The 11,438-nt window shown below is 56.8% G+C and overlaps 1 protein-coding gene across 1 annotated transcript; it reads right to left on the reverse strand.

Moving 5' to 3' along the window:
• Nucleotides 1-8,407, reverse strand: ADAMTS4 (ADAM metallopeptidase with thrombospondin type 1 motif 4). The gene is made up of 9 exons (XM_055403263.2): nt 7,321-8,407; nt 5,748-6,071; nt 5,371-5,503; nt 4,636-4,806; nt 3,624-3,910; nt 3,331-3,517; nt 2,925-3,100; nt 1,818-1,993; nt 1-1,202 (listed from the first exon to the last, which is right to left on the reverse strand). Exons 1-9 carry the CDS (start codon nt 8,056-8,058, stop codon nt 776-778), a joined length of 2,619 nt encoding a protein of 872 aa, XP_055259238.1. The 5' UTR covers nt 8,059-8,407; the 3' UTR covers nt 1-775.
• Nucleotides 8,408-11,438: the final 3,031 nt, after the last annotated feature.

Below are 11,438 nucleotides of genomic sequence, written 5' to 3' on the forward strand. Positions count from 1 at the left end.
TTTGTGGAGCACTTACTGAGCGCCAGGCGTTATGCTAGCTCTTTATTTGCAGTATTTAATCCTTATAACAAATTTACAAAGGAGGTATTATTACTGTCAAACGAGGAAACTAACGTTCAGAGATGTGGAATCAGGGTGCAACCCACATCTGTCTGACTCCAAAAGGAGCACATAAATAGCAGAACTCAATTTATATTTAAAAAATATGATAATCCCTTACTCCCTGAAGGCCTATCCTACCCTTGACTCTTCCTTTCCCAGAAAATAAAATTCAAGGAGAGGAAAGCTGGGCAGGATGAACCACACACACATACACACACACACACACACTCACTTTGTCACACACAAACACACACAGATCACGTGCACCTATCACCACCACCCTGGATTTCCTAGACAGGGTGAGGGCTATGAAGGCAGGGGATCAGTTTACCCAGGACCCTGACCCTCATCCCCATCCCTGATGCTAAATAAAAGTGAATAAATACGAAATAAATACAACTGGGGCCCACCCTGCCTTCTCCCTCCCTCCTGTGACCAGCAGGGCAGAGGGGGCAGTTTAGATAGGGGATACTCTCCCAGCCCCTTCTATCCACCAGCCATCCAGGGCAGGAAACCCCGGCAGGGCCAGCCTGCTCGGTAGGGCGGAGTGGGGGGCGGGGCTCACTAAGCCCCTCCCCTGCGGTGTCTAGGGGTGAGGCCGCTGCAGAGGTCTCTGTTCACCCAGCTAAGTCCGAGGCCCCGGTGCCCAGAAAGGGCAGCCGGGATGGTGAGGTTATTTCCTGCCGGCCCAGGAGCGCCGCCGGAGGATCTCCAGAATCTGTGCCTTGCGACGCAGCCAGTCCTGGGGAGTGGGGCGTGGCGTGGAGGGGGCAGGTCGGGGCACGAAGAAGCTGTATCGGAGGCGGGCGTTCTGCGGGTTGCCAGCCACTAGGACCTGCAGCGTTAAGGGCTCAGCCAGGGGCCCGTGTCCTGACAGTGTCTCCGAGGCTGCAGTGGCCCCACTGTAGCGCAGGCTGACTGCCCCAGGCAGTACCACGTCTGTGGGGGACGGTATCAACGTGTATTCACCGTTGAGGGCATAGGAGCCATCGGGGAGCTTCAGGGCCAGGTAGAGGCTCCGGACACTAGGGCTCCCCTGCTGCCGCACCAGGATGTGGGTGGCACCAGCGGGGATGGTGACCACGTTGTTGTATCCGTACCTGTGTGCAAGTAGAGGAGAACTCAGCATCTTGGTGAATTCTCTCTGCCATTCTGAGTAGGGTTTGTACCATCACACGTGTGCATCAGGTTGTCTCCCCAGACCTGCCTGAGCTGTTCAGCCTAGATCTGAGCTACCTGCAAATGTGTCCAACTTCCTCTTCTCTGTGGGCCCTTACATCTGCTGCCCCTTCTTGAGGTGGCCTTCTAAGCCCCGCCTCCTTGGCGCCTGTCCAATTCCTACTCTCCCTCCTGGAGGGAGGTCACCTCCTGGGGAAGCCTTCCCCAGTGCCCACAAGGGCCCTATGGCAAGCTCAGGCTGACACTGGAGCAGGTGTCTGTTTGTCTCCTCTACTAGACTCCCAAGTCAGCTCTTTGAGAGGAGAAACAGTGTTGCTGCTACTGCTGCTAAGTCACTTCAGTCATGTCTGACTCTGTGTGACCCCATAGACGGAAGCCCACCAGGCTCCCCCATCCCTGGGATTCTCCAGGCAAGAACACTGGAGTGGGTTGCCATTTCCTTCTCCAATGTGTGAAAGTGAAAAGTGAAAGTGAAGTCGCTCAGAAACAGTGTTGAGGATACCTCTATATCCCCAGGAAGGTGGAAGTGAACAAACCTGAATTTTTTGAAGGAGCCAGACTGCTTGCTGCAGCTGGAACCATCCCCGCCACACACCATGCACTTGTCAAACTTCTTTTTGGAGCCAATGATGCGGTCACAGCCAGCATGGATGCAGCGGCCCTGGACACAGACTGAGGAGCTGTCCGGGGAACAGGGGGTCCCGTCTGCCACCTGAGGAGAAGAGAGGGAGTGATGAAAGGGTCTTCCTAAATCAGAAGGTGTTGGTAAGCCAAACAAAAGCCATATCCCATCAGGGAGGGGATGTGGATGGAATGTGGAGGGAACCCCAGGCTCTGTAAGGGATGATAATCATAATGACAATGATAAAAGCCACTATTTTCAGAACGCTCACTCTGAATCAGACACTATACTAAGTGCCATATAAATCTCACAACCACTATTTGAGGTTTGTAGAGATGGAACACTGAGGTTTAGAAAGATCAGGAGCTTGCCCAAAGGTTACACAGTTGGCAAGAGGAGATGCCAACATGGGAATTGCAGGTCTGAGTCCCAACGCCAAGCCCTAAACCTTGGTGTAGTGTCCCAGCTAGACGCTAGAGGGCAGTCAACATGCAGGCATTCTCCCCAGAACAGGGTGAAGGAGGCAAAACTGTTGGTCCAGTTTTTGCTTCTTCAGCTTCAACCCAGGGCCCTATCACAGAGAGGGGCGGGGCAGGGCCATCACCCTCTGCAGGAGGCCGGTTTAGTGGGGGACTGGCCCCCCATGAGCTCAGTGAGGCCACCACTGTAATTCAACAGAGCAGCCCATCCGATGGGGGTCAGAGATGTGCCCAAAGGCCACAGGCTTCCATTCTCACCAAGTGGAGCAGTGCAAGACGGGAAGAGGAAGAGCACAAAACCAATGGAAACAGGACAGGCCAGCACGGCCTGACTGACAGCTTATCCAGAGTCCAGGGCCAAGTTTCCAAACACCCAGAGACAAAGAAATCTGAACGGAGCCCTGGGCTGGCCAGGCATGGCCGCGGGAGCTCCAGCAATAGCGCTGTTTTGGATCTTGGCCATCAGAAAGCAGAGGGCCTCGGGGGGTGGGGGCGGGGGGTGAGTGAGCACAGACAAGGCCCTGGGGCATTCTGGTCCTCACCCGTGGGTCCAGCACGTAATAGTAGCCCAGTGCCCGGGTCTGGCACGTGAGTTTGCACTGGTCCCGGGGGGCCACACCAGTGTAGCGAGGAACCCAGTCCATGGGCCCGGGGAAGTTCTTGAAGAGGTCAGTGCGGTGGTTGTAGGCAGCACACTGCTCCTCGCGGAAGGTCAGTGCTGTAGGGTTAAAATGGACAGTCAGAGCCCCTCTCCCTCACACTGCCCCACCAGCCTCCCGTCAGCCTCTCACACCTTCTAGACAGCATGGCAGCTCTCTGCCCCACGGACTGCCTGTTACTCCCCTCAACAGCAGGACCCTTAACACCTCCTTGGTCCCTGAACTCAAGGGACAGTGCTTTCTGTTTTCCCAATGTTTTCCGAGGGGTCCCATACCTCCCACTCCTCACCTGAGCCAGTTGGGCAGTCCTGGGTGTTGCAGGAACGGAAGCGGGTACGGCGGCCCTCACAGTACTTGCCACCATTCCGGGGGACGGGCCTTGTGCAGTCCCGGGAAGAGAACTGGACACCACCCCCACAGCTCCGAGAGCAGTCACCCCACGATCCCCAGGGGCCCCAGCCACCAGCCTGTGGGACCTGCAGAAGGACAGAATGGAAGAGTGGGATCAATACACTCTCTTGGGCTCAGGGCCAGTCACCACTCCCCCAGGCCCTCTTCCCCACCCCTGCCCTGGGATCTCACGTTGAAAGCCTGGAGCTGGTCCACATGGAGGCAGCGGCCACCCATACAAGCCTGTGCAGGCCCACAAGGGGTACCGTCAGCCCAGGGTGAGTGCTTGGTCTGGCACATGGCATGGCCATTCAGATGGCCAGAGCACCAGAGGGCAGCACAGGGCGGTGGCAGCTGCGGACAATGGCGCGAGTCAGGCCCAAAGGTCAGCTGGCACTGGCGGTCAGCATCATAGTCCTTGCCAGGGAAGGTCACGGGCAGATGTAGGGGAGCCTCTGGCTTGTCTAGGAGACAGTGCCCTGGGAAAAGAGTCAGGGGGCTTATGAAGTCAGCAACAGGTTGCAGAGGTGCCTGCTGGTCATCAGCTGAAATCTTGGGTTCCCTGGGTGGCTGAGGGATCCTACAAATTCTAGTACTGGAAGAAGCTTTAAACAGCAGCTACAATTTATTCGATGTCTATTTGATGAGCACTGACTAAATCCTTGACCAACAATGCGTGTTTAATCACGGCCAGCACCTGTGAGGCAGTCACTGCTATTATGCCTGTTTTACAGATCGGCTATGCAGAAGTGAAGTGGCTTACACATCTACACGCATCAAAAAATGGGATCAGGAGGGAGCCCACAGCACCAGATCTTCCCACCTAGTCTAACCAATGACAGATTTCTTGATCTGTTTCTCATCAACAGCACTGCCTGATCATAGTCACGCTGCTACATTTGCACAACTCAAGTGGCAAGGCCTCCTTCACAACTGGCCCCTTCTGGTGTCGAACAGTTCTGGCCCTTAGAAGGTCAGTTCTAATTCTACTGAGGCCAAAACTTGCCTCCCGTAGTTGTGCTATTCATTCTGACAGGAAGTGGGACCCACACAAAGGCAGCAACGTTTCTCACCCCATCCCACACGTAGAGGAGGCATTTTGGAGGGAGTCAATTTGGCCCACGTGGGATGCAGGAGAAGAAGAAGTACTGCGGGAGGCAGGAACCGCGTCCTTCACAGGGCAAGGGGAGTGCCATCTGCTTACCGTAGCCATTGTCTAGGAAGTCAGTGATGAAGCGGGCACTGCAGGGGGACCAGGGCTCCTCGGGATCCACGTGAGCCATAACAGGAGCCATGACATGGCGGGAGGTGCTCTCAGGCCCATTCAGACCAATACATTGCTTTGAGTTGTCATGGAGCATGTTGAAGACATGGCCTGTGGAGCAGAGGCCCTGTTAGTGTCCAAGAATCCCATCCCTGTGCCCTCAGGGGACTGCAGACCCATCAAAGCCTGGTTGCAGCTTTGGATGATCAGATCCATTCCACATCTCATTCTGCCCCCAGTGTCTTTCTGGTGCTCCAAGGGCTTCTCAGTATGTAGCCCCATTTCTCTGTCTCCCTTCTCCCCGATAGATTCAGGGGCCCTCCCTACTCACTTTTCTTTACAGTCAACATTCCCAACCCTGATTCCATCCATTCTGTCACTGACTCTTGTGAATAATCTCTCTCAACACTGTCCCACCTCCCCTTCCAAACACACACACACACACACACAACCAAGTTCACAGTAGATTTCTACACACTATCTCATTGACTAGAAAAATTTGTTTGTCTTCATTCTGAGCAGAAAAGGGTAATGGCCCTGGACTGAGGCTTGGGGAGAAGGAATAAAAACCTTGTGACCTCCACTTGTACCCTGGTGAGCTCACCGTTGCCTCACCTCACCCCTGACAGCTCTCTCACGCCTCATGGGTGCCCCATGCCCCCACCCCCAGCTTACCCAGTTCATGAGCAGCAGTGAAGGCTGATTGGAGTCCGTCATCCTCCACAATGGCACAACTCCGTGCGGGGTCACACACGGTGCCCACATCAGCCATGCCCAGAGTGTCACAAGTAGAAACTCCACACAGGTCCTGTGGAGAGGGATCAGAGACACTGAGGAAGCAAGACAGTGGGGTGCAGGGGGCTGGGACCCAGGTTAATGGGGACCTGGGCACTGCGCCTCTGGCGCTGTCAGGCCCACATGGCACTGGCAGTGTGGCTGGGGCCAGGCGCCATGTCGAACCACTCCAGGGGCACCGTTTACACCGGAGCCTGTGCAGCGGTGCTTCCTGGAGTTGTGCAGGGCATTGCCTGAGGTGCTGCCTGGGGCCTCACCTGCCGCGTAAACAGAATGGCTGTGTCAAAGTGGCCAGGGTCCGCATCGTCGGGGGTGTTGAGTCCTCGCTGCCAGGCACAGAAGCTGCGCAGGGTCTGGGCGGCACTGGGGCCCACCTGGGGCCCTTCCTCACCTGGCCCCAGAACCACTAGCCGCGTCACCACCAAGCTGACCGGGTTGCGGATGCTCGGGTGCTTGAAGGCCTTGGCCGCCGCCGCCATAACTGTCAGCAGGTAGCGCTTGAGCCCTGCACCGTGGAATGCCGCCATCTTGTCATCTGCCACCACCAGAGTCTCCACAAATCTGCTCAGTGAGGCAAAGCGCTGCAGAGGAAAAGAGGGGAAGAGGATCCTGAAATAGCCTCCCAGCTGCTGCTGCTGCTAAGTCGCTCCAGTCGTGTCCGACTGTGTGGGACCCCACAGACTGCAGCCCACTAGGCTCCCCTGTCCCTGGGATTCTCCAGGCAAGAATACTGGAATGGGTTGCCATTTCCTTCTCCAAGACTCCCAGACCCGTGGATAACTTCTCCCCTCCCTCACTTCCTAGGTCTGGAACTCAGCAGAGCCAGCTGGGCCTCACATATCCCATGGGATTCTTGAAGGGTCTGGTGAGGCCTCTCCCCCGACAACTCCAAATCCCTGGGCTTTTGTGGTAACTCTGAGAAATCATCTGTTGGCTCTGAGAAGAGGAGGGGATAGGGAGGCCACGTCCCAGGGCTGTCTGGGCCCCTGAAGTGAAAACCAGTTGGGACTGCCTCTGGGAGGGACCATGGGGTCCCCCAGGCCCGAGTGTGGCTGGGGCCTGCAGGACTGGGGTGAGAGGGCTGGGCTGCAACGTGTCTGCCCTGTGTGGTTGGAGGAATAATTCAGTCAGCAACTAGGGCCAGGGCCAGATCTCAGCGTGGCGGGTGAGGAGGGAGCGTCTGGTCTGGATTAAAGCTAGGGAGGGAGGGAGGAAGGGGAGAAGGGGGAGAGCAGGAGTGGGAGGGAGGAAAGGATGGAGCCTCAGGCAGCCTCACAGTCAGTCCGCAGTGTGGGAAGGACTGACCAGAACGGACTTCAGGGTGCCTTGCCTCCTCTGTCCGCTCCTGCCCTAGTTGGTAATTTGCCAGAACAATTTTGAAGACAGCATCAGAAGCCAGAGGCCAATCCCTCGGGCCTCAAATCTCATTCCTTTAGCTGGTGGTGGGGTGAAAGTCAAACTTGGGGCCCAGAAAAGAGTCAAGGCCAGGGGGCTGTTAGGAGGGCCTCACTGTTGGGGACTGTGCCAGCAGGATGCCACAGTCATGCAGGGGTGGGATGGGGAGAGGCAGCGGTCACTCCCAGCACAGAGTCTCTGACCCACCTCTGGGAACCACCCCTTGGGATCAGCGATCTGGCCAAAAGAAGTGTTGGGGCAGGGAGAAGCCAGAGGCTTCCCAGGAAAGGAGGCTAGTGGAAAGAGAAAATGCAGGCAGAAGGGAGGGGAGCAGCAGACGGGCCAGAAGTGGAAGTGGGTGGAGAGAAGGTGAATGGGGGTCAGTAGGACAGACACAGCAGGACACGGCAGGACACAGACTCCAGGACTGCCTACCTTAGCCCTTCGGGGGCTGGGGCTGGGGTTCCCGGGAGGAGCCTTGACGTTGCACATGGGGCCCTGGCCGCTGACAGGACTCTTCCGGCGTAGGATGTGAGCCCCAGGCCCCCCAGCGGAGTTAGGCGCGCCTCCCTCCAGGGGCTGGATGTGGAGCTCGGTCCCTCGGTACTGCAGCACCCCTAAAAGTGCTCGCCCATCCCAGTGAAGAGATGCCACCGACTCCGGGTCTCCGTTGATGGTGCCGGTGAGGTAGGTGCCTGGCTCCGCCCCACCTAGCAGCTCAGGCGCCCTGCCCAAGTACTGCACCGTCAGCCCCTCAACCTGCACGCCGGGGTCCTTCTCCAGCTCTAGCAGCAGCGTCTCCCCAAAGGCTGGCAAGCGGTACAACAGCCTGGCAGGGGCGCCCAAACCAGGCAGGACGCTGCCGTTGAGCTTCTCTGGAAACACGATCTCCTCCTCCCGGGGGAGGGGGCTGGCCGGCCAGGCTGAGGGCAGGAGGGAGGCTAGCAGCAGCAGCCACACTAGCCTGGAGACGCAGACGGGCACCGTGGGGAGCAGCAGGCGGGGTTGGATTCCCCACAGCCAGCCGTCCGCCAAGCCCCTCCCGGGATGCGAGTCCATCTGGGACATGGCACTGGTGCTGCAGCTGGGAGGGACTGAGGCCGTCTGGGCACCAAATCCTCCCTGCCCCGGCTTTGAGAAGCTCCTCTCTGCAGCCTGGGGGCTCGGACTCATGCCAGGGTCAGAGGCAGAGTTTTCAGAGGGCCCGGGGACCTTCAGAGGAGTTGGAGAAAACTTGGCCCTTAGGCTCAGGAGAGGTGCCTGGTGGTCTGGCTCCTCCACACTCTCCTCCCACACCCTCCTTCTCCCGGGTCTGTTTCTCCCTGCTTGTGTCTTCTGCAGCTTCTCTGGCTTCTCCCTCTGCTCTCTCAGACTCTCTCTGGCTTCGCTTCAACGCCTGTCCCCTCTCTCTGCCTCCTTCCGCCGTGCCTTTGTCTCTTTCTCCTTCTCTCTCCCGTGTCTATGTGTCTGTGGGTCTCTCTGTGAGTCCTTCCCAGCTTCTCTCCGCGCCAGCTCTTTTTAAGCATCCCCAGCTGCTACGATTGGCTGAGCTATAAGCCATTCAGCCCAGAGCTCTGGTGGCAGAACTCAGATGGGTGTCTCATTGCTTCCCAAAAATCCATTTGTTTCCTTTAAAAAAAAAAAAAAATGGGACTTGCCCAGTCCCAGTTGCTAGAGGGGACTCTCCCAGGCACTGGGCCAGCTGATGACATAGCCTTTTCCCAAACTCCACGGTCGGCTGTCAGCTGTCTCACTCTTTTTGGTGCAACAGAGCCCCAGGAGGGGTAGGAAGTCAGGGAAAGGGCCTGACCAACACGCAAGGAAAGGCTCAAAGTCCCAGGAGAATTCTTGCTCCCACTGTCCAGCCTTTTCTCAGGGATCCTTCATGATGCTCTCTGCCCCTAGAGGCTGGTTTCCAGGGCCAAGGAAACCAGCTCACTCACTCAGTCGAGTGAGCTGCCAGGGAAAGAGGGTGGGGGACAGGTAAGGAAGCAGCAAGAGGGCAGAACAAAGAAAGGAGGTGACTTGACACAGCTCAGGAACCAAGCAGTGGAGAGAGTAGGAAGAAGGGACAGGCAAGGAGACAGTGATCAGGAAGGGTACTGCTCAAAGGCAGGATGAGTCTGCTTAGAATGAGCTCAAGAAGCAGGCAGAGGCCACGGCAGACAGGATTAAGGACTTTTATAGAAGGAAGACCCAGGGTGGCACCTCTGCTTCCCTTCTCTTTCCCTTAGGCTCCCCCTTCCTGAATTACCACTCCCCGCCCCCTCCAAAGCCCAAACAGCCATTCCGCCTCCATTCCCCCCAGGGCTCCCCCTCCCCACTTCCTGACTCCCCATTTCCCTGGCACGGTTCCCAGTAGCTTCCCCCAGGCTCTGGGCCTAGCTCCTACCCACTCTCAACTGCCCTGACCCCTCCCCCAGCCTTAAGTCAGTCAACCCCCAGCGCAGGAAAGACTTGTTTGCTCAGGATGCACCCTGTGTCAATCCATCAGAAGGAATCCCCACTTGGTTCCCTGTTTTTGGCCCCACTTTGTCCTAAGAACCCAATTTTTCCTGGAATACCTAGTAATCTTTATTTCTCATTCCCCATGGGGCAGGAGAGAGTGGCTGCAGCATTGTGTGTATATGAAACTTAGCGTACTGAGGGAAACAGAAGCCCAGTGCCTAGGATGGGGAGAGTGCCTGGGGAGGAAGAGGTAATGTTTGGGAAAGGAAATGATTCCCTTGGTTCGGGACTGGAGAGGACTCAGCAAAGGAGTCTTGAGGGTGGACTCTCAAGGCAAGGAAGGAAAGGAACGGTTCCGAAGTAGGGGCAATTTCTGCTCACCCCGTGCTATGGCCACTCCTTTCCCCAGGATATCCCCAGGAAGGCGAGTACAGTCAGCACTTTCCTTTCCCAGAGGTGGACCCCCTGTCCCTACCCCCGTTCCCCTATTCACTCTTTGCCTCGTCACCTCCTGTCCTCCACATCACATCCGCCACAATGCTTCCTCTCCCCTTCCCTTCCAGCTCAGGTTGCTAATACCTGCCTTGGTGCCCATCGCTTCCTGGATCCCCCACCAGCTTCTGACTGCCACACCCGTCTGTGGACCCACCACACACCCTGACCCTGGTCCTAAGTGGAGGGGGTTGGTGTTGCAGGAGTCAGACAAAGGCTAGGAGACCAGAAGGGGCAGGGGCAAGAGGAGCTATCACCAGAGGGCTCTTACCACCCCTTTCTACCCCCATCTGAGATGAGGACAAAGGGAGTGACTAAGCAGTGAGAGACAAAGGGCCTTAGAGCCACAGCAGCAGTGTGTGAGTGTGTGTGTGGGGTGCTGGCAGCAGGCAGAAGGCACAAAAGATGCAGTGTCCTAGGCAGCCCCCCAGGATCCCTCACCCTAGCTCAAGTTGCCCCCAGGGCCAAGCAGCCCAGAGTCTATCCTGACTGACTTCTCGTCTATCCTGACACACGTGTGTGTGTGTGTGTGTGTGTGCGCGCGCACACACACTCACGCGTGTGATTCAGTTGTATCTGACTCTTTGTGACCCCTATGGACTCTAGCCTACCAGGCTCCTCTGTCCATGGAATTCTCCCGGAAAGAATACTGGAGTGGGTTGCCACGCCCTCCTTCAGGGCCTCTTCCAGGCCCAGATATGGAACCTGCATCTCCTGCATTGCAGGTGGATTCTTCACTGCTGTGCCACCAGGGAAGCCCCTTTTAGGCTAGATTAGGGCAAAAAAATGCAGCCCCCACCTCGTTCTCCCACACTATTACTGCAATCACTGTGTTTCAGGGAGACTAGGCCCAGGGAGCGGGTGGGGAATGAAGTGGGCAGGGAGGCCCAGCCTCTGCCTGGCTCTTGGGAGCTGCCCAGCCTTTCCAGGTCCCAGTTAGTTCCAACAGCGCGGGATAAGGCCCCACCCTTTGGTTCAGTTCCCATTAGGTCAACTAGAAGTTTGGCTTTCCCCTCTTTCTTTGTAGCTAAGAATTACTTGTGTCTGCCACTCTCTTGGTCTGTCTGTCCCACCCAGCAGCACTGCTGGTGGGCTCTGGTCCAGGGACCCTCTCTGGGGGATATCTAGGGGAAAGCCTCTGTTCAGACCCCATGTGGAAGGGATGTGCAGACTCAACGGGTGGCCCAGCTGGAGCTCAGCTTAGAGGCCGAGAGAACAGGAACCAGATCTAAGGCTGGGAATCTCCTCTTTGTCTCTACCACACAGAATTGGGATCAGACTCCTGATGGGACCACATTTCTATGCTACTGGCCAGGGGAGAAGCCAGGTCAGAAACACATGAGGTTAAAAGAGATAGACCAGGGATAGACGTGGGATGCTAGGGATCACTAAGGGCACTTCCTGAGTCTGTAGTTCTGTAGGTTCTGGAAAGCTGACAGATATCAGGGTCACCTACAGGGGACCTCCTCTCCTCAGCTAGCATGAGGTGACTCCTACACACCCCAGCAGCCTGTTCCAATGCTGGTGGCCTTGGCCTCCTACTCTTTTTTCTTTTCGTTTAGGTTTGGCGGGAGCTCTCGGACCCGCCCAGTCCTACCTGGGCCCCCTTTCCC

This window comes from Moschus berezovskii, chromosome 4 (genome assembly GCF_049115385.1).
Source record: "Moschus berezovskii isolate FMDL1 chromosome 4, NW_MosBer_1.0, whole genome shotgun sequence".
In the NCBI taxonomy this organism is placed as follows: domain Eukaryota; kingdom Metazoa; phylum Chordata; class Mammalia; order Artiodactyla; family Moschidae; genus Moschus; species Moschus berezovskii.

Bases quoted from the DNA above. Each gene is read 5' to 3' on its own strand.
- ADAMTS4 (XM_055403263.2), bottom strand. From the start codon at position 8,058: ATGAGTCCGAGCCCCCAGGCTGCAGAGAGGAGCTTCTCAAAGCCGGGG. The intron at 4,807-5,370 runs GTAAGCTGGGGG...TCTGCTCCACAG, and splicing joins CACTGCTGCTCATGAACTGG to GCCATGTCTTCAACATGCTC. The intron at 3,101-3,330 runs GTGAGGAGTGGG...TTAACCCTACAG, and splicing joins GGACTGCCCAACTGGCTCAG to CACTGACCTTCCGCGAGGAG.